Source organism: Panthera uncia, chromosome F1, assembly GCF_023721935.1.
Source record: "Panthera uncia isolate 11264 chromosome F1, Puncia_PCG_1.0, whole genome shotgun sequence".
NCBI classification, from domain to species: Eukaryota; Metazoa; Chordata; class Mammalia; order Carnivora; family Felidae; genus Panthera; species Panthera uncia.
In genome coordinates this window covers 16,317,323-16,337,166 of record NC_064813.1, presented here as the reverse complement: position 1 = coordinate 16,337,166, position 19,844 = coordinate 16,317,323, and the positions used below count along the sequence as shown (strand labels likewise).

Here is a 19,844-nt window from a genome sequence, read left to right as displayed (position 1 = left end):
TCTCTCTGTCCCAAAAATAAATAAAAAATGTTGAAAAAAAAAAAATTAAAAAAAAAAAAAACAGTACCCTCCTCTCACTGACATTTTTAATTCCAGAAAGCAGGCAGTCTGGAAGTTATAAGAACTTATATTCTTGTCATGGACTGAAATAAAGCTAATTTCATTGTGAATTTTTAAAAAATATGGCATAAGACAGCCCCATGGGGTAAAAATCATGCCAGTAAGCAAAAAGGATATTAACAACGTGTGCCATTGGCCCAGGAAACAATCTGCAATCCTACTTTGATTCCGATGGGCTTTTTCCTCTAAATTTCTGTCTTTAAGAGACTTCCATAATCATTGTGTCACCTCCAAATACCTTCTTATGCTATACTCAGGTTGTAAATTTACAAGGGTAACTTTCCATTTTCTGAAGGCTGTATCCGAGAGATTTTTCCCTCTACAGTTGAGGAATAGATACCTCTTGCTCTGCAAAAAATGTGGATGCCTCACTGAGAATTTATCAGAGTTGTTTTGTTTTCTAAATGCTTTTAAAAATTCTTGGATTGTTTACATACGTGTGTGTATATCTACCTGTATAGTAGGGGTTATACGTTTTTTATTGATTACATATTCACTTCCCCCCCAAAAAAAATAAAAAAAATTTTAAAAGCCTAACACATCTCACTACCCAGAGATAAACATAATTAGCATTTGGTTACAGGGGCGCCTAGGTGGCTCAGTCAGTTAAGCATCTGACTCTTGATTTTGGCTCAGGTCAGGTCATGATCTCATAGTTCATGTGTTTGAGCCCTGCCTTGGGCTCCAGCCAGGAGCCTGCTTGGGATTCTCTCTCTTCCTCTCTCTCTGCCCCTCCCCTGCTCACACGTGCTAGCTAGCTCTCTCTCTCTCTCTCTCTCTCTCTCTCTCTCACACACACACACACACACACACACACACATTAAAAAAACCCAGTAGTGGTAATGGTGGTAAAACATTAAAAAAAACATTTTGTTACACTGCTTATAATCTTTTTTTTTTACCATCCCCCCACACACACATCACATATGTGTGACACCTATATCTAACAAAATTTTAATCATATTGTACGTATGTTGAATATATATGCTTCACAAGGGTCAAGTATTGCTGTAACAGTATTAGTCCAAACTAGAAGTAGTGGTGCTTTCCATAAAACTAAAACATGACTTCACACATGCAAATTATTGATAAACTGGCTACAGAGATATAAGCTTAATTAATGGTTATGTTTACAATTGTATGAATGCTGTCTACCCTTACAATGAAGAGAAGCTTAACATATGATCTTGTGAGAAGACCCAAGCTTTAAAAATGCACCCCGAAAAGGCAGACTAACATTTTAAGAACCAAACCAAATACTCAAAAGTAGGTAGGTGGGGCCAGCTTCTGGATACCATTACTCCTCTGTGCTCACTACACAGAATTCTGTCAGGCTAGGAGAACTGATTTAAAGGAAAGGCTGATCTTCAGCTGGGAAATTCTTAGAGTTTTTCTATATTGCCTTCAGAAAGGTAGTGAGGGAAGAGTAGCATAATGAAAATGCAATTACTTTCCTGACATTATTTGTTAAGTAATGTTAGCCAGAAGGTAACGCAGACAAGAGTTAGGGAAATTTTAAGAAGCAAAGACGTGTTTTCTTCACTTGCAAGATCGAGTACTCGGGACACCTGGGTGGCTCAGTTGGTTAAGTGTCTGCCTCTTGATGTTGGCTCAGGTTGTGATCTCGTGGTTCATAGCGATCCTATGCGATGATGGCGCAGAGCCTGCTTAGGATTCTCTCCCTCCCTTTGCCCTTCCCCTGCTCCCTCCCTCTCTCTCTCTCTCTCTCTCTCTCAAAAATAAATAAATAAACTTAAAAAAACCACAGAGAACCTTACCAGCTTTTAAATAAGAAATAACTTTTGAAAACTAGTGGTTCTCTTGATACTCATCTTTTGCTCCCCAAACTTTCTGTCAAATTCTCTTAAGTGATGATACAAAACATGTTTATCAATTATACCTCCAAAAGACTATTATTTCATTCTTCATTTGAATAGAATTATATATAAAGATTACCTGGACAAATGAAAACATTTCAAGTCCTACTTCTATTTCCTTTCAAGTAGGTAAAGAGAAATATCCAGAGGGAAAAAGGAAGTAGGATTTTTTAAGCAGGTTGTTAATTTAGGTATCCTTCCTACTTCCCCTAGTAAAATGAAGTAAGCAAGTTCCCAGGCACATAATAGACACCAGCATAGATTTGTTCCATAAATTCGTAAAAGCTCTACTTTAAGCACACCCAGTATTAACCAGTCATAATTAATAAAATGCAAATTAGAGAGTACATTTCATACTTATTTTGACATAAAAATTGATTTTTACACTTTGAAGGGCATCAGAAGTATGCATGGCAACTTTTATACCGGGGTCTTTAAATTTTAAGAGTTGTAATCTCTCTTGAACGAGCAATCCTTGCAGCAGTTAAAAAAAAAAAAAAAGTAAAAATGGGAGACATACTTGCTTCTGTTTTTCATTTCAGCATCAATGCTCCTTTGGATTCACTATGTACAGTGCCCAGGGTATCAGTACTGAAACCATAGCCAAGACTGATATTAATTTATAATGATGTGATCATAACTTTCCACAACATGTAACAGCAAATGAAATCAAAAGAGAAGAAAGGGAAATTCTGAACATGAGTAGAAGAAAACTTTTCCCTTTTCTTCAAATTTCACACACTTACAGAGTATGGACCCTAGCTATGTGTCACTGCTGATACCATTTTGAGTGTGTTTTTCCCACTGAAAAATTCAGCGCAAGAGTATCACATGTCAAAGTGATTTTTTTTTTTTTTTTAAGGAGGCAGGGTGGGTGGAAAGGAACAGTTCTAACATTTGGGTGTTAGCTCCTGATGCTTCTATTCCAAACCTCTCACGATTCGTGGATGATAAATCTTTCTTCAAGGGCCTCTGAGAAGCAGCCCTTCTAGGTTTGATTTTTTTAGGGGGTTATTTAAAAAAAATCTAGGAATGGTTCTCTTTCTCACCTTCATTATTTTCACCACAAATGGCTTTTTCTTCCTTTAGTTATAGTGTCTAACAGGATTTCTATTCAGTGGAGACATATTTTTGGAAGTCTGAGAATCATTTGGAAGCACAGGCCTTAGAAGAGGGAAACATTACTTAGCTGGTATCTAGGATACCTGTATCTTTTGCTTTGGTATTTTAATTTCACCAAAGAAACGTGTGTTTGGTGAGTCTGTGCACAGAATTTATGCCTTGTGGTAATATCAAAAATGAAGCACTTGTACCTGCTTTATTAAAGGTATTATTTATTAAAGGTAAATTATTATTAAGTTGTTCTTTACTAGGCGTATCTTTGAAGGGCAAGAAGCCAAAATTTCAAATGTAACTTAAATAAAACTTGAAAAACAATTTTTTTCAAATGTGTCTGGTGTTCAGGCAATTTGGTGGTCCCTCTGTGAATCAGGGGACAATGAATAGGCTCTAAGTCTAAATCCACAGCATTGTCTTGGTAAATCTTCATTAATTTGATCAGTTCATCACAAAAATTAACTTACAGGAAAAAAAAACTACTGGGATCTTTAAAGTAAAATAACATATTTGCATGTGTTTAACCTGCACACCTTCATGTCTGAAACATAGCTAAAAACTGAAACTTCAGTGCCTGCCCTCTTGAGTGGTAATGGAAAGGATTGCACGTGGCAGGATTCCTCTTAGGACCACCCCGTGCAGATTAGCCATCGATCCCACATCATTAGCCAGTCCAATAACACAAGGCTGAACAACTGTACTTCCTCCTGGTACACACTAAACTTTAAGCAGTAACTCATTGGAGAACTGATCCCAATTCACAGCCATATTGCTAATTAAAGGGCATATGATTTTCCCAAACTGGAAAGTACCCCAGTTCTATCATTATGTACAATCTTCTACGTACAATATTGTACGACAGAGTCAGAGATTGCCAAATGACCCTCTGGACAACTCAGCAAATACTTTTCACATGTAATGTCAATGGCACCATTACCTATGTTTTGGCATGTGAGAGCCCAAAACAACCCGAGGGATGTACTACCACCTTGGATACCTAATGGGGCAACCAAGCTGACTCTGTATGGTCGCAACACACAGATACACGTGACTTCTGCAACATCTGAAGCTTGTGAACCCGTTCTTTGTGGATTTAATTGCCGATAACTTGTTTTAAACTAGAGGCAGTTTAAATTGAACCCTAATGCAGATTTAAGTATGAGAGACAGTCTTAGTTATAAATTTATGTTTTCCTTCAAAGCACTCAAAGTATAAGGTGCCAAAGAAAGGCAGTACAAGATTACTGGAAAGTTAACAGTGGAGCCCTGGAATCACAAAGTTAGGGAGTCTTTAAGAATCTGAAAATATATTAAACCAAAACGGACTCTTCAAAGGGATGTACTTATTGAAATACATTTTAGCACTTAATGGCATCAAAGCTCTTGAATAAAATGCTTTTTATTTCACTTAAAAAATTCCTTTCCAATGGAATCATAAATCTTCAGTTTCCTCTTCTATTAAGAAAAACGTGATTCAGGGAAACAAAATTTAAGTAAGCACTGATGACCTCACTTGGGCGTGAAAACATATGTATTGGGTTCTTTCTATTTCTCTCTTGAATGGCAAGGAAACGATTTCTCAAAAATACCAACCCCCCCAAATTGTATGCTGGTCACTGCTTCTAACTTCATCTTGCAATGACTAACAGACTTTCTTCGGGGTGAAAAATCCCTCACGTACACAGCTACCTAAAATGCTGTTATGATTATACAAGAGAGAAAATATTTGCATGCAAATACATACATGAACGCTGAATTGGTAATTGCAACGATAATATAAACAGAGATGAACTAGACTGAAGAGGAGTATGTGAGAGGAAAGTGTGAACATTGTACTTTTGAAAAGAATCACATATGACAGAACCATAATGAAAGAACAGTCTGGAATGGTGTTAAAGTCCATTGTATAAAATAGACAAAGCTTAATGATTCTTGTTCAATTACCAAATAATGGTATAGGACTACTGTAGACCAATTATATTATAGAACAGTTGCTAGGTATAGTTCTCAAACCACTAAAAAGAAACCCTGCACCAGCGATTGTGGGTATTTAATTTTAACCCTTGGTAGGAAGTGAGGAAGGGTGAGTGATTTTTCTCTTGTTCAGGAAATCAAAAAAACAGGCAAGCCAGACTTCCCAGATTCATAGCACAGACCCAATAGCTTTAAGCTGCTTCATAGATACACAGTTCAAACATTCCAGGAGAGAAATTTTCAATTTTCTACCCCAGGATTTTTAGGGGGTAAAATTCTGTACCCCAAAAATAAATAAATAAATAAATAAATAAATAAATAAATAAATAATAGATAGATAGGTAAATAAATAGATAAATAAAATAAAAATAAAAATCAAACTGGCAATCAAATGGTGAGGTTAGAATGCAAACCACAGTAGTCTAGATAAGTAGCAATAATGTCTGTTGTGAAATTTAACCCTTTGGAGACGTAAATAACAGAATGCCTAAATCAAGCACTTGGGTATTCTGCTTTATTGCGGAGTCTAGGCAGCCAGAAAACATTTTTTTTTCCCCTGCCACAGAGATAATGCCACTAATGTGGCCCTGGGCTCTTAGAAAAGAGCCATATCCCCTCTAGCCAATTAAGGAGTGGCATGGACCAGGCTCAGCTAGAGCCCCACGACAGTGGCCACTCAGCACTTCCTTCTTGGTAGAGTGCGTAAGAGGAGAAGAAAAACAGGAGACTGCAAGCCTCTTTTAGGGATACAGGAATTCTCCCAGAGGGTGGCAGCTTCCCTATAAATGAAGTTCAATGAAAAACAGTCTCACCGCCAGAAGCCGAGGCACAAACAGACGATGCCCCATCCCCAGAAGTTCCAGCACTCGACATGCATACTCATTCACCAGCTTGCTCCTCTCGTCGTGCATGTCCTGGGACTTTTTGACAGGAGGTGTGAGCTTAGCAGCTGGGGCTGGGCAGGGCACCCCTTCTTCCATGAGCAGTAAGTAGGTATCCAGAATGAGAAAGCTGGATCTCTTATCCACAATTTTGAGAACTGCAGTGGGAGGGGAGGCAGGCTTAGGTCTCCCCAGGAGCACCAGCCAGTCTCTGGTGGGAATTGTCAGCTAATGTCTCCACAGGAAGAACATTTTGGCTAAATTATCCACTGTGCCAGAGCCCCAAAGTAGACTGGAAAACGAAATCAAACACGGATCTAAATAAAAACCGGCAGAAGCAATCGAATGCAAGAAAATGGCCAAGAGCGATGCAGCAGAGTTCAGATACATGTGTTAAAATGTACAGGCTGCTCGGAAGGGTCTAGCGTGTGTGTGCGTGTGCCGTGTGTGTGTGTGTGTGCGTGAGTGTGCGCGCGCGCGTGTGTCTGTGTGTCTGAGCAGACAGCAGCAGCAGTGGCCGGGAAGCCAGGGCAGTTGTGAAGCTGCAAGGAGAAAAGGATGAGCTCATTGCAATCCCCGATTCGTGACAAGCAGCGCTGCTGCCGCCACTGCCTCCGCTGCCGCCGCCGCCGCCGCTGCCGCTGCCGCCTCTCGCTGTGAATCAGTAATGAAGGGGTAGGGAGGGGAGGGGAGGGGAGGGGAGGGGAGAGGAGGAGGTAGGTGAATGAGCATGCAGAGTGCGTCTCGGGGGAGAATGCTGTAATAAGAAGCCAATGGCGAGCCGTTGGACAGATGTGCTTCCCCCTCCCAGTCCACCTTCAATCAGTGTTAGTCTGACAGCTTCTGCTGTTGAATCCTAAAGCCAAAGGCAGATGAACCAGCTTCTCTTAGCATGTGAAGCTCACAGAGAAACCAGACCGCCTGCCAGCCACAAGGCTGACCTTTATTCACTCTTGCTTTCTAATAACGGTAACACATACAAGTCGGATTTTATGCTGCGTATTTAAAGTGGGATTTTCCAGTCCTTGTTAGAGGACTGAAATCCCCACAGAAGAGGGGTCTGGGGCAAAATGCTAGAGTATGCACAAGAGCAAAGACTGGGCTTCCAAGAAACGACACACCCTCAAGTTGCAGTGTTTATGCAATAATACCGACTTTTTGCAAGGCTAGAATGTGAGGTATTTCAGCATTCAGGGGAAGCCACAATTAAAGGATTTTTATAAACATTCAGTATGATACTACATAAAGACCTCCAACATAATAATGAGAGTATACATCTAAGGAATCACTAAAGTTGAGATTCTCAAGCAGTAATAACTTTTTTAAGCCACAGACCTTGATAAACATTCAGGTAATAGCTCAAAATGTTATTTTGCTACTCTCTGGTCAAATTAATCCTTCCCTACTAATAACAACTGAGAATTGTCCATAGTTTTAAATTTTACAATCTTAGTAGGTGTGATTTTAATTCCCTTGATGTGAATAATAGTCACAGTCAAATGAAGGCAAAAAGACAAGATCACCTTTAGGAGCAGTTTCTAAACTTGAGCTAACAATGAACTCATGTATATAGAGAATCCTGATGCTATAGTTCTGTAGCTGCTCTCCTGAATCTCAGAGCAGTTTCTCCACTGAAGTTATAGCATGATACAGGGTAACAGGGCTAAGAGAGCCCAGGTGGTTCCTTCTGAGTCTTAGTTTCCTGCTCTGACAAATAACAGTTACAGATCTCTGCAAGTAACAAAATAGAATCATATTTACCAGCATATCTCTAGGATCTTGGTTAAAGACATAGATTCATTACCAAATTCGGCTTAAAGGGAAATATTGCCTCCTTTAAAGAATATTGTTGAGTTCCTTTTTTTAAAACTCAATAAAAACAAAACATTTTTTTTTGTTAAACATCTTGAGTATTAATGAACAAAATATCTTAAATAAGATACTTATATATTGTTGTCAAGCTTTTTATTTCTTCTGAAAATGCTTTCTTTTAAAAACTTTTTTAAATGTTTATTTATATTTGAGAGAGAGAGAGAGAGAGAGAGACAGAGACAGAACATGAATGGGGGAGGGGCAGAGAGAGAGGGAGACAGAATCTGAAGCAGGCTTCAGGCTCTGAGCTGTCAGCACAGAGCCTGACACGGGACTCGAACCCACAAGCTGTGAGATCATGACCTGAGCCGAAGTTGAACATTTAACCGACTGAGCCACCCAGGCGCCCCTGAAAATGCTTTCTTAAAAAACTAAAGATTTTAATGGAAAGTGATCAAAACCATTAGAATATGACATATAAATAAATAAATTTCAGATCCCTAAGGTTTTGGATAAATGTCTGATGGGCTACCCAGGGTGGGGTAGGTTCAGTTGGAAGGGGGAGGCTGTAAGGATGAGGGCAGGGGTTCTGGGCCTTTCACAGCCTACCCCTACACACACACACACACACACACACACACACACACACACACACACACCCTCTGCAGGGAACAGTTCCATTTTTATCTTGTTTACATACTGGAGTTCTGCATGAGGTTCTGTTTGAAAAGACTGTACCACTGCTATGGAAGTATGAAAAGCACTGCCATGGAAGCTTCCTGTTTAAGAACAAGGGCACATTTTTACTTGCAAAGGAAGGGACAATTCAGTGACTCCTTTGCTTATAGGACTTTTTTTGGGTTGATTTTTTTTTTTTTTTTAAGATAGGGGAAACGCTTCCATGCAACTGACGTGGGTTCAAAGAACACTGGCAGAAGCATTTATTTTTTCTCATATAAACCAGAAACAAGGAATTTCTTGCCCAAATGGATTCTGGCAAGAAGTCAAAATTAATCCAAAGATTTCAGAACTATGGTCTGGCTCTGATGCTCACAAAAGAAGTTAAAACTCCATGCGCTAATATTAAATGTAATAACTAAAGTATGATATTTTAATGAGCAAACCAAAGCAAACACTTGGGCACATTTGAGAAACGTTATGTAAGAGGAATTATAAACAAGTCACCCTGTATTTCAGTTTTCCTAACCTCTCCATGATCCTCCCCCTCAAAAATGCATCATCCTTGAGGAAGTGAAGGTGCTGGTGCAGCCCTGGGCTCTGAGTGGCCCCTGCCAGGAGAGCAGCAGGGGTCTTCTGGGGAGACCGCGTGGGTCCAGAGCATACCTTCCCTGATGAGTCTGAGGAACGGGGGCCACACCAGAGCCCTGCAGAAGGGGTGGGGATTAAAGCACAGAGGAGCCTCGGGAAGAACAGGGAGAAGTGGGAGCAGGCCCAGCTGGCTATTCCTACCAGCCTCCGAACCAAGATGCTGAACAGAGGAGGCAGAGCCGGCACGATGGGGGACGGAGGCAGAGCTGCTGACACGCAGAACTGGATCCAGGTCCTAGGGCTTCACAGGCCAGACTCTCAGTTAAGAGTCAGGATGAAGACGGAAAGGGAGCAACAGCACAGAGCAACCACAGCTCTGTTTCCATGCGCCCAGAACATGCTGAACTGGTGAGAAGGACAAAGGCTGACGATATCAAATTCCCAGTGGGAAGATGTGGTACAGAAGGCCCTCCGGGCCCAGAAGGCGTCACCTACCTAGAAATGACCACACTGAGAGCTGTCTCATCTCTCTGCACGCCAGGCCAGGCCAGAACGTGCATAGGAATGAACACATCCCAGGTTGTAACGTCCCTCCTCGGCCTCTCATCTTCCTTTTGACATCAAGGGGAACCAGACATCTCAGAGACCCACTTATTCAGTTCTGTATACATGGGGACATCAGCCCAAGCCCAAGCCATCTTCCCATGTATCACTCTATGGAGAATAAAGCACCCTATATAAACAGCGCTCCCTCCATCCCCTCCCTGCCAAAGCATCACCTTTGCTTTCAAAATTTCCGTAATTTTTCAACCATGGTCCTGTTTTCAGGTTGTCCTTTGAGAATAAGCCATTGATCAATATCAGGTGAAATAACTCTTCTAGAACATAACTTGGTGAAATGGAAGAATGGATTCCAGGCATTTTTGAAGTCCTACAAGAGTGACTCATCTCAGTGAGCATTTTCTCTTCTCCCTCCCCAACTCCCCAAGTAATTTATTTATTGCTGATGAGGCCCAGAACAGCACACTTCTGAGAAATAAATGTTTCAGTTATAAAGTAGTCCAAAGATGAAATGAATGATAGAAAAAAAAAAACCCTCTTGTAAATTAACCAGTTAATAATACATGACTTCTCAGATTTTTTCAACCATCACAAAGATTTTTTTTTTTAATATGTACAGGAAGATCAACAGCAAATTGAAGATAATATGGGAAACCTGGATGAATCATGCAATGAGACAGTGAGAGAAAAGCAGACAGGACCAGGCAATGGTCCCAAAGCCAAGGTCTAAAGAAGAGAAAGTGCTGGGATCAGGTGGATGGTGGTCCTAATTAAAGCCTTGTGCCGGAATGCTCTTCCTGAACTACTCTACTGTGTCATGATTGCTGGACGTGTGCAGGACATAAATAGACTCCCACTGTAAAATGCAGACCATATTTGACTTAATTTATTACTTAATGTAATTAAGAACACTGAGTGCAAAGAAACATGCTAAGTAGTTACTTTAGGGGTTACAAAAGTGAAAAAGGAAATACTTTCCAATTTGCAAGAGCTTAAAATCAGAGAGGCATTCAAACATGGAGATAGAGCACAATGTGGACACCATGAAAGGAGGAACGACACTGTGTTACGATCTAGTCACATCTTTGTTATCCACAATGGATTCAGACAAAGTGGGCTCCTACTAGTGAGACTGGCCTGGACCTATAATCCAAGCGTAATGATAATTAAACGTATCTCTGAGAGTAAAACAGGACATTGCTTATTCCATTATCTTTTAGTCACATTTACTCGTCGAATGACATGGGTAAATTACTTCATACTCTTTGAGTCTCTGTAAAATGTCCATGTCCTGTACCTAGCCAAGTTGCTCCAAAAACTAAGTTAATGTGTAGAAAGGAATCTCTCGTGGTGCCTAGCACAGTGTGGGTGCTAGATAACTAGTAATCCTCTTCATCTTTCCAGGAAGTCATGTAGAGGGGTAAAATGTATTGTGTTCACCTGGCTTAGGGTTTAGAAAGACAAAAAGGTCTCCGAATGTATTAACATTAGAAACAGAATTAGAACTGCTGCCTCTTCAGTTCGACACATTAGTAATTAGGAGAGGACCCATGCTCTTCTCAACTTGGAAAGATAAAAAGGCAAAAGTGAACTCTCTAGTTATTTCTTTTTTGTTGGACAGACAAGTTTTTAAAGGATAAAGCCTCAATAATTTGGCAGGTTCCTAAGATCCAACAAATAGGTCAAATAAAGGTAACGGAGTAAGTAGTATTGGTATCCTGGTGAACATGTAAAATCCTGCACAATGCACACTCTGCCATTCGAGTCTCGATTCTGCTCGTGCTCTCCTACGTGCTCCTGGAGGTAGAAAGATACACCAGATGCTGCCTCTAACTTTATGCATTATGCACGCTACTTGAAGAAAAAGCTAAAATGAAATGTAAGGAGACTGAGCACATAAGTTATATCACAGGGAAAGGAGTCTCATTATTTTGTAGCTGGAGAGCAAACACTGAAGAACTGGAGTACAAAATTAACTGACACCATGGTGGGTAGTTCGGGTGACAGTTTTATAGGAATTCAAAGGGGAAAAAAGGATTCCTATATAACATTATAGACTTACCTAGTGTTTAAGAATGGTCTAACCTCTTGTAAGACTTAAGGCATAACCATCTTATAACCATCGATAAAAACAAGGAGTTTTTGTTGTTGTGGTTGTTTCATAGAAGAGAGAACTTTCTCCCGCCAACAATTTAATAACATGCTGAGTAATCACGGTAGCATCATTATGACCTTACTACATATCCTTGTCCTCAGATTTTAACATAATGTCCTTATTAATGCAAGAACTTCTATGACTATAGACGTTGAGGGTTGGTCATTTTGCCTCTACTTCCTTACCTTTATTGACAATCATCTCAAAAGCCTGCTACCTATTTTATTACTGGACATTTGTTTAGAAAGGACTACTTGTGGTAAGCCAGAAATGTGAAATTTCTAGTCACTGGGTTATATATTCTACAATAACACAGAAGAAGTCTACTTTTCTTATGTGACATTAATTAAAATACTTGAAGACTGTCTCAATTTCCTTTTCTCCAAGATAACCATCCCTGCTATAAGCTGGTTTCTGGATCTTTCTAAAGTGTTCACAATCCTACCTCTTGGATGGGATTTTCTTGGACAACGTCCTTCAGTACTTCACTACCCACACTGATAAGGATACTCTAGACATGATAACAGAATCACAAAATAATGTGCTGTTGTTAGACCCCAGAAAGCATCAAAGTCTAACATGTTTATCCTATTAAGGATAAGACTTATGTTCCGTAAGTGACCTGTTCAATCATAAAACTTGCTTGAGGCAGAGCCAGTAAGCCAAGGTCCCAGAGCCCAGTTGCATGGTAGGGAACCTTGCCTTTTTGTTGTCTTTCAATTAATGTAGCCCACTTAACAACAACAACAAAAACACAACTATCTTATGAGGAAAACTGTGCTTCACTATTTTATTTCATCTGGAATTGATATCCTGCCTGCTATCTGGCATGAAAGAATCTAAGAATCTTGGATTTGAGTTGAGAGGGGCATCCAAAAGCCTGTCTTGAGGATAATCACTTCTGAACACACACTTATCATAATAAAGCACATCTGCCTTCTCAATTTTTAACCGAGAAGCACTCTCTTCTTCAATCAAACAGAGAGGCTGGATCCTTGGCAGATCAGCCACAGTGTCTCAAGAGCAGCTTTCTTGAAGCCATGTTAGTGATGTAGGCTTGAAAATGGAATGCTGGCTCTCAGTTCATTCATCCCCTTCCCTGGACAGTTTGTATAAGGCTCCTATTTATTTCCCAGGTAAGCAGAGGCATAAATAAATGTTAGCAAGGGCTGGGTTTATGTTAAATTGATCAGATTAAAATAATGATATATAGAATCTAGACTGTGCCTTGATTTCCTCCGCTGGATCAGCATTTTACTTTTTATTTTTATGTGTGCGTTAGTATGTGTGCGTTGTCATGATTGTTAAAAATAATGAGGTGCTATATTCATCTTGGTAAGTTGTGCATTGCCTCTGCCTTCTTCCCATGCTCTATTAAATTTGCTATCTCTGGCATCTTCATGTTACATACAACGCTAAGTGTAGTTTAATAGCTGTCACTATGGAAAATAATATTTTCAGTGGAGTAGTTATATGGGTCAGCCCATGCATTAGCGAGTGAATTTGTTTCCATGAAATGAGTATGCCAAGATGGGGACATACAAGTTTTTTTGAAGACAAGTCCATGCTCTAAAATAACGATGGTGATAGGTTATACAGCCTGGCCCTGGCCCCTGCCTCATGGCTTCCAATGGTTTCAGTACAATTTCAGGGGTAGCAAAATGGTGCGAATGGAGGTGAATTTTCCTCTGCGTTCACTAGAGGTGATCTGCTCCCTCTTCACCTCCCTTGAGAGTTCAGTCCCTGTATATACTCAGTATTGCCACAGGCTGTCACATGATGATAGCAACAAGTGAACAGGTATACAGAGGTCCTTCCTGCATGGTGGGCTCCTTTACCTGTGCCATACTGGTATTTGTCCCAAGCAGGGCCTAACAAAGTAACTTGTACATCACAAACTCTTGTGGATATTTAAATAACCAAAAGTACAAATAATAACAGTTATTATTTATATTTATACAATACCTGTAAAGGCTGTGAACTATGCTAAGCCCTTAGAGCATGCATTGCTGCATTTAATCCTAACAACCAATTATGACCATTTCACGTAGGAGGCACCTGAGCTTAGAACAGTTCAGCGACTTGCTCAGGATCACGCTGCTAGTAAGTGGTAAGTCAACGCAACCATAGTTTGTGGATAACTACACCCCTGATCTATAAATGTTTAAAATAGAACTTGAGTTATTTGAAACAGTGAAGAAAGTAGAGTTAAACAGGCTTGATCCCAGAGGCTAATCAAATTAGTCCAGTGGAAACACCAGGATTTACAGTCATGTCACCGTGAGTATACTGAGGGACTAATGTGTCCGGGGTTCTAAAAGAAATGACAGAAAAAAACAGTAAAAACTTATGCTCAAAGAGCAGCATCTGTACCCTGGTGATCTTACCCATACCCTCCCTGCTAATTCTGAACAATACAGCTACAGGATCAGCCCTCTCTCCAGAGCTCCCACCTATCTCTCTCCTTACTGGATATATGCAGCCTCACATGTGACTTAATCATAGTGTTCAACGTCATTCCTTCTTCCCCAGTGCAGCTCCTTGTCTTACATTTCCTATCCCAGCTGAGGGTGTTTGCTACCTGCCCAATTTATACAGTAGGCACCTGGGTGTCATCCCAGAGTCCTCCTTTACACCCCCCCCCCACCTCTAAACCATCATTCAAGTCTAGTTGATTCAACCTCCTCACCATCTCTTACAACTATCCCCTCTTCTCCACTCCCATTTCTTCTGATTTGAGATCAGCCCTTGGTATGACAGGCTGGGATCTCCACCATCAGCAATACTCAAGACACTTGAATTTCCCTGCATACCCCTGGCAGCTCTGTGTCTCCAGGTCTCTGTTCTGGCTTTCTCTTCTTCTAGAACTGTGCTTCCCCTCTAATTCACTTACCTTTTCTTAATCTGACAGAATGCAACTCCGAGATTACCTCCTGCAGGAACCACCCTTCATTCTTGGAGTTGGGGCGCATGGCCCCGTTTGCCCCCTGACGTTTCCACCTCTGCTGTCTCTCTCACAGCCATCTGCAGGCTTATACTTTAGTGAGTTGCCTTGAAATCAATGGTTAGGTCCCTCTCCTCTGCTAAGGCACTTAGAGACAGGCATCAGGTACCATCCTTCTTGTGCTGAAAACCAGCCGAAGCAGTTACTTGATGCATAATGGCTACCCCATAATTGTTCGTTGGAATGGCTCAGCCTTCAAAATGGATAAAATATGACTACTATGTAAGAGAACGATAGATAAGCATTTCTCTGATTAGAGATATTGGTGCTTTAATATTTCTGAGCCTTTTAAAATGTTCTTCCCTTCTGGAATGTTTTTCCTCCATCATTTTTTTTTCCCTTTAAAAATGTTAACAATCCTTCAAAATGTTATTGAAAGGTCAAAAACTGAGATGTCAGACAGACCTGAATTTAAAACCAACATTTGATGTCCAGTAACTGTGTGACTTCAGGAAAAGTTCACCTCCTTGAGTCTCACTTTTCATTGAGGAAATGAGGTTTAAAACAGTAATCTAATGGGGCACCTGGGTGGCTCAGTTGGTTAAGTGTCTGACTTTGGCTAAGGTCATGATCTCGCCACTTGTGAGTTCGAGCCCTGCGTTGGGCTGTGTGCTGACAGCTCAGAGCCTAGAGCCTGCTTTAGATTCTGTGTCTCCCTCTCTCCCTGTCCCTCCCCTGCTTTTTCTCTGTCTCTGTCTCTCTCTCAAAATTAAATAAACGTTAAAAAACAGAAATCTTATGAAATTGCTAACATTATTAATGACTGTGACATTTCTAGCATGGAAAACTGGGATGATAGTGAAGATAATAACTGATAGGGAAAGCACTGGGGCACTGGAGCCAGGAAAGGGTGGAGGATGAATGGAGTTAGCAAGAAGTAAGTGGCCATCTGTTGGAGATTTCCACAGGCCATGGGAAATATGAATCTGGAGCCAAGAGATGGGTTTGGAAATCACTGGTGAAATATGGGAATGAATGAGGTATAAACTAGGGAAACTAGGAAGCCATAAAGAGACGTTCTTATAGTATGTCATGATATTCTTCTCACTTATGCCAGGTGTGGTTTAATAACTAGTTGTATAATATTATTGGGGAAATAACTGAGCCCAGCAGACAGTAAGCTCCTTAAGGAAAGGTTGTGTATTTGCTTCACTCACCAACATGTTCCCCACGCCCAGTGGAGTGACTATGTCTACAGACAGCTCATCAATTACCGAGCTGATGAATGATTGAATCTTACCGATGGACTTTCTAGTCATTTGCTTGAAATTTGGTGATCTAAATAATTAGTAATGCGAGAATACAAATTCGTAGTAAAAATGTGCAGAGGTGGAGGTAAGAATAAAAACCTCACAAGTGCCTGTTGTGGGCCAGACATTGTGCCATCCACTTCTATGCACAGTTTTACCCCATTCCTATGATATGTTGTAATGAGACCATGCTAAAAGAAATGATTTGTTCCTGTGTTGCAAAATCAGTCCGCCTGATTTCTGTAACACCTTTGATTTCCCACTCTCCATCAGCCTTCCAAATCCAATTTATCTGTAAGTCTTGTCAGCTCTATCTAAAAATTATCTGAATTTGTCCTCTCTTTCCATTTTCACCATTATCACCTTAGTCCAAGCTACCATCCTATCCTGCTTGGACTTTCTGAAATAACGTCTTCCCAGTCTCCATGCTTCTATTCTCGCTTCTTTTCAAGTCGCATTTTACACACCAGATCTCCTCAATCCAAACGTCTTAAAACCATAAATCAGTAAAATTTCTCCATGCTTAGAACGTATACTGGCTTCCCCTTAAACCCAAATGCCAATACTTTGCTACTGTTTTTATGACTCTACTGCTCTGGCCCTTGTATAGCTCTCTAACCACATCTCCTTCCTTTCTACTTCTTGCTCATCTGCTCGCTACGCTTCACTCACACTGGCCCCCTTTCTGTTTTGAACATACAAAACTTCTACTGCCCCAGGGCCTTTGCACTTGCTGTTGGCTCTGATCTTCATATGACTGGGTCCACTACATCATTCAACTCAAATGTTATTTTGCTCACAAAGGCCCTCTCTTACCATCTTACCTAATGGAGAGCAGGAACACATTGGATTCTCTTGTATTATTTCTTTCATCACATTCATTGCTACTTGAAACTGTTTACTTCTTTTTTTCCCCTAATGTTTATTTATTTTTGAGAGAGAGACAGAGCACTCATGGGGGAGGGGAAGAGCGAGAGGGAGATACAGAATCTGAAGCAGGCTTCAGGCTCTGAGCTGTCAGCACAGAACTTGAACTCACAAACTGCAAGGTCATGACGTGAGCTGAAGTTGGACACTTAACTGACTGAACCATCCAGGCGCCCCTACTTTTTTTTTTTTTTGAGAGAGAGAGAGCACAGCAGCAGCAAGGGAGGGGCAGAGGGAGAGGGGGAGATAGAATCTCAAGCAGGCTCCATGCATTGCGTGGAGCCTGACATGGGGCTCAATCTCACGACCCTGAGATCATGACCTGTGCTGAACTCAAGAGTTGGATGCTTAACCAACTGAGCTACCCAGGCATCCCAAAAACTGTTTACTTCTTTTCCATGTATTATCTCATTCTCCCACTAGAAAATGTCAGGGGAAGGCTCACAGGGGAGAGGTGGGAGAGCTTTAAAAAAATCTTTACTGACAAGTTATTAGAAAAAAACATAAATGTAAAATAAGATTCTGGCTTCAGCTTCTTTTTTTCATTCATCCATTCATTTTTACTTAAAATATTATTATTTTACAGAGCCTTTTGAATCTCTCTTTTCTTTAGCAAAGTGACCCCTTGACATTTATAGATTCAATATTTATTGTTCCGGCTCTCCCTGAAGAGACCCCACAAGGCTGTAACACAGCAACTTGTGGGTTTGCTGAGGAATGAATTTCGTTACTTCCGTGGAGCAGATGGTAAGGAAGCTTAGCTTATAGTCTTTGTTCCTCTCGGTTATTATACGCTCTTATGACAAGGCAGTTATTTTATCTCAATTTCATAAAAAAAGACACTGAATAAAAATATCATAGTGGTATTAAAACATTTAAAAGCATTGCAGTATATATCTTTCACGAGTGTCAGTTGTTTTTTTCCCCCTGAACCGATGGCTATACACATTTTTGTATAAATGGCCTACCTGGCTCATGGCAGTCGTGCCATGATTAATACCAAACATTATGCTTCCAAAAAAACTATGGTTAATCTATAGCCCCCATAAGGTCTTGCCACCTAAAAACTGCAGAAACCATTTTAGATATGCAAGTAGCTGAGTCATTGTGGTTTTTGGTAAAGAAGAGAGAGGTTTCTATATTTAAAAACAAGGATAGCATAATATTGGTTTTCAAAGCGTCCTGTAAACTTTGGATAATATATGCTAATGACTGTCAACTACTTTAGGAAGGAGAAGGAAATTAACAACACAAAATAACCAGAAACAGCCCCCGAGACCAAGTGGGAATACAGAGGGATAAATGAGCCCAGGGGTAAAAGGTAAAAGAGGAAATATTCATTTCTCTATATACACACCATGAGCCCAGAGTTTATCTGGTGCCAGTGGAATACGAAACTAGTGTATAATGTGGTCTCTATCGTCAGTGGTACTATAGACTCAGAGCAGAAACAAGACCCATAATCGGGACATTAGGGGGGTCCACAGCACAGGTAATAAGGTGCCCAATAGGTCTACCTGAGGCCAGATTATGATGAAAATGGAAAGCCAGAGGATGGGCTTATACTAGACAGCAGACAGATGAATAATACAATGAAGACACATCTTTAGAAAGATGAATCTGGTAGCAGAGGGCAAAGGATTTTAAGAGAGGAAGAGACTGAAGGCAGACAAGTCATAAAGCTCTTGCAGTGAGCGGAATGTGGGAAGAGGAAACCCTGGACCGGTGTGGTTGCCATGGACACAGAGCAATGCTTAAATCTGAGAAGCATCATAAAGGGAAAATAGCTCTTCGTTATATTTGTGTAACTTTCCAAGTACATGTGGCTTATCATGTCCTCTTTTCTATGACTCATTGGTAGGAAATTGCCAGATGTAATATTCTTCACCAAATCACCACAGAGGGAGTGAAATGCCCCCTGACATATGAATACTCCCTCAAAGTTGCTGATTTTGAGGCACTAGGTTTGGCTAAAAGATCAACTGGTTTGGTCACGATTTCTGAGACTCTTATTATTAATGTAGTTCAAACCATAAGGCTTTAGGTTGAACTAATCAGAAGTTGACCTGGTAATACTACTACTCAATTGTCCAGAGACACCCTGGTTATCACTCAATGAGCAGTAAGTGAGAATATGTAAGGTCTAATAAGCTGCCTTCTCTACAATAAACATCTTCTAAGCAGCCCCCTTCCTTAAAATTAAAGAGAGGGTATAACTGGAAAGTTTTTCAGAAGGCAAGAAAGAGAGAGAGGAAAAAAAGAGAATAGCAATGACAGCATTTATCCTCGAGCACATCCAACTGTCCCCACGTCTCCCTGACAGCACCTGGGGGAATGTTGCTCAGTGTCCCCTGCCCTTTCCACCCTTGCTGTGACAGCCCTGGTTAAAAGAAGCCTTCATGATCTTTCTCCCCAGACTCTCCTAAAAGTCTCCAAACTACTCTCCATATCTATTCCCGTCTCTTCACATTCCCCTTTACCTCTCACTGTCTCCAAAACTGTCTTCCTCAAACAGCAGATCTAACTATGTAACCATTTGAAGGTTCCACAGGTTCAAAGGACACACAACCCTAACTGTAAGATACCCTTCAGACAATCTAGACCTCTCCTGCCTTTCCAATGACGACTGTCACCTTGACACCTTAAGCTCAACGTTCTCATGGAGCCTCTTCCCAACATGCTATATTTTGTGGTACTTCTGGTCCTCACATACGCTGTTCTCATCGCCTAAAACATCATTCCTTGTCTTCCCTTGCTAATCTTCCATGACTCAAACGTCACTTTCCCTTTCAAATCATCCCTTTTGTTACCTCCCTCCTCCACCTTTGCATCCTGTCCTATTTGTTCATGACCATGAAGTAACAGCTGTTCTGTGGCCATTATTTATAGACCTGTCTAT

At 40.7% G+C, this 19,844-nt stretch overlaps 1 protein-coding gene and 1 pseudogene across 7 annotated transcripts in view; one reads left to right on the top strand and one right to left on the bottom strand.

Annotated features, from left to right (window-relative positions):
• RABGAP1L (RAB GTPase activating protein 1 like) overlaps positions 1 to 19,844 on the bottom strand; it is a 763,363-nt gene that overhangs the window by 158,700 nt on the left and 584,819 nt on the right. Inside the window, exon 1 of one of the 7 annotated variants that reach the window (XM_049635173.1) lies at positions 5,899 to 6,602. The exons of the other annotated variants lie outside the window; for them this stretch is intronic. Coding sequence (XP_049491130.1) covers positions 5,899 to 6,066 — 168 coding nt within the window. The 5' untranslated portion in view covers positions 6,067 to 6,602. Of the gene's footprint in view, positions 1 to 5,898; positions 6,603 to 19,844 lie in introns of those variants that run through there. 7 annotated transcript variants of the gene reach the window in all.
• Positions 6,526 to 9,547, top strand: LOC125926006 (male-enhanced antigen 1-like; annotated as a pseudogene).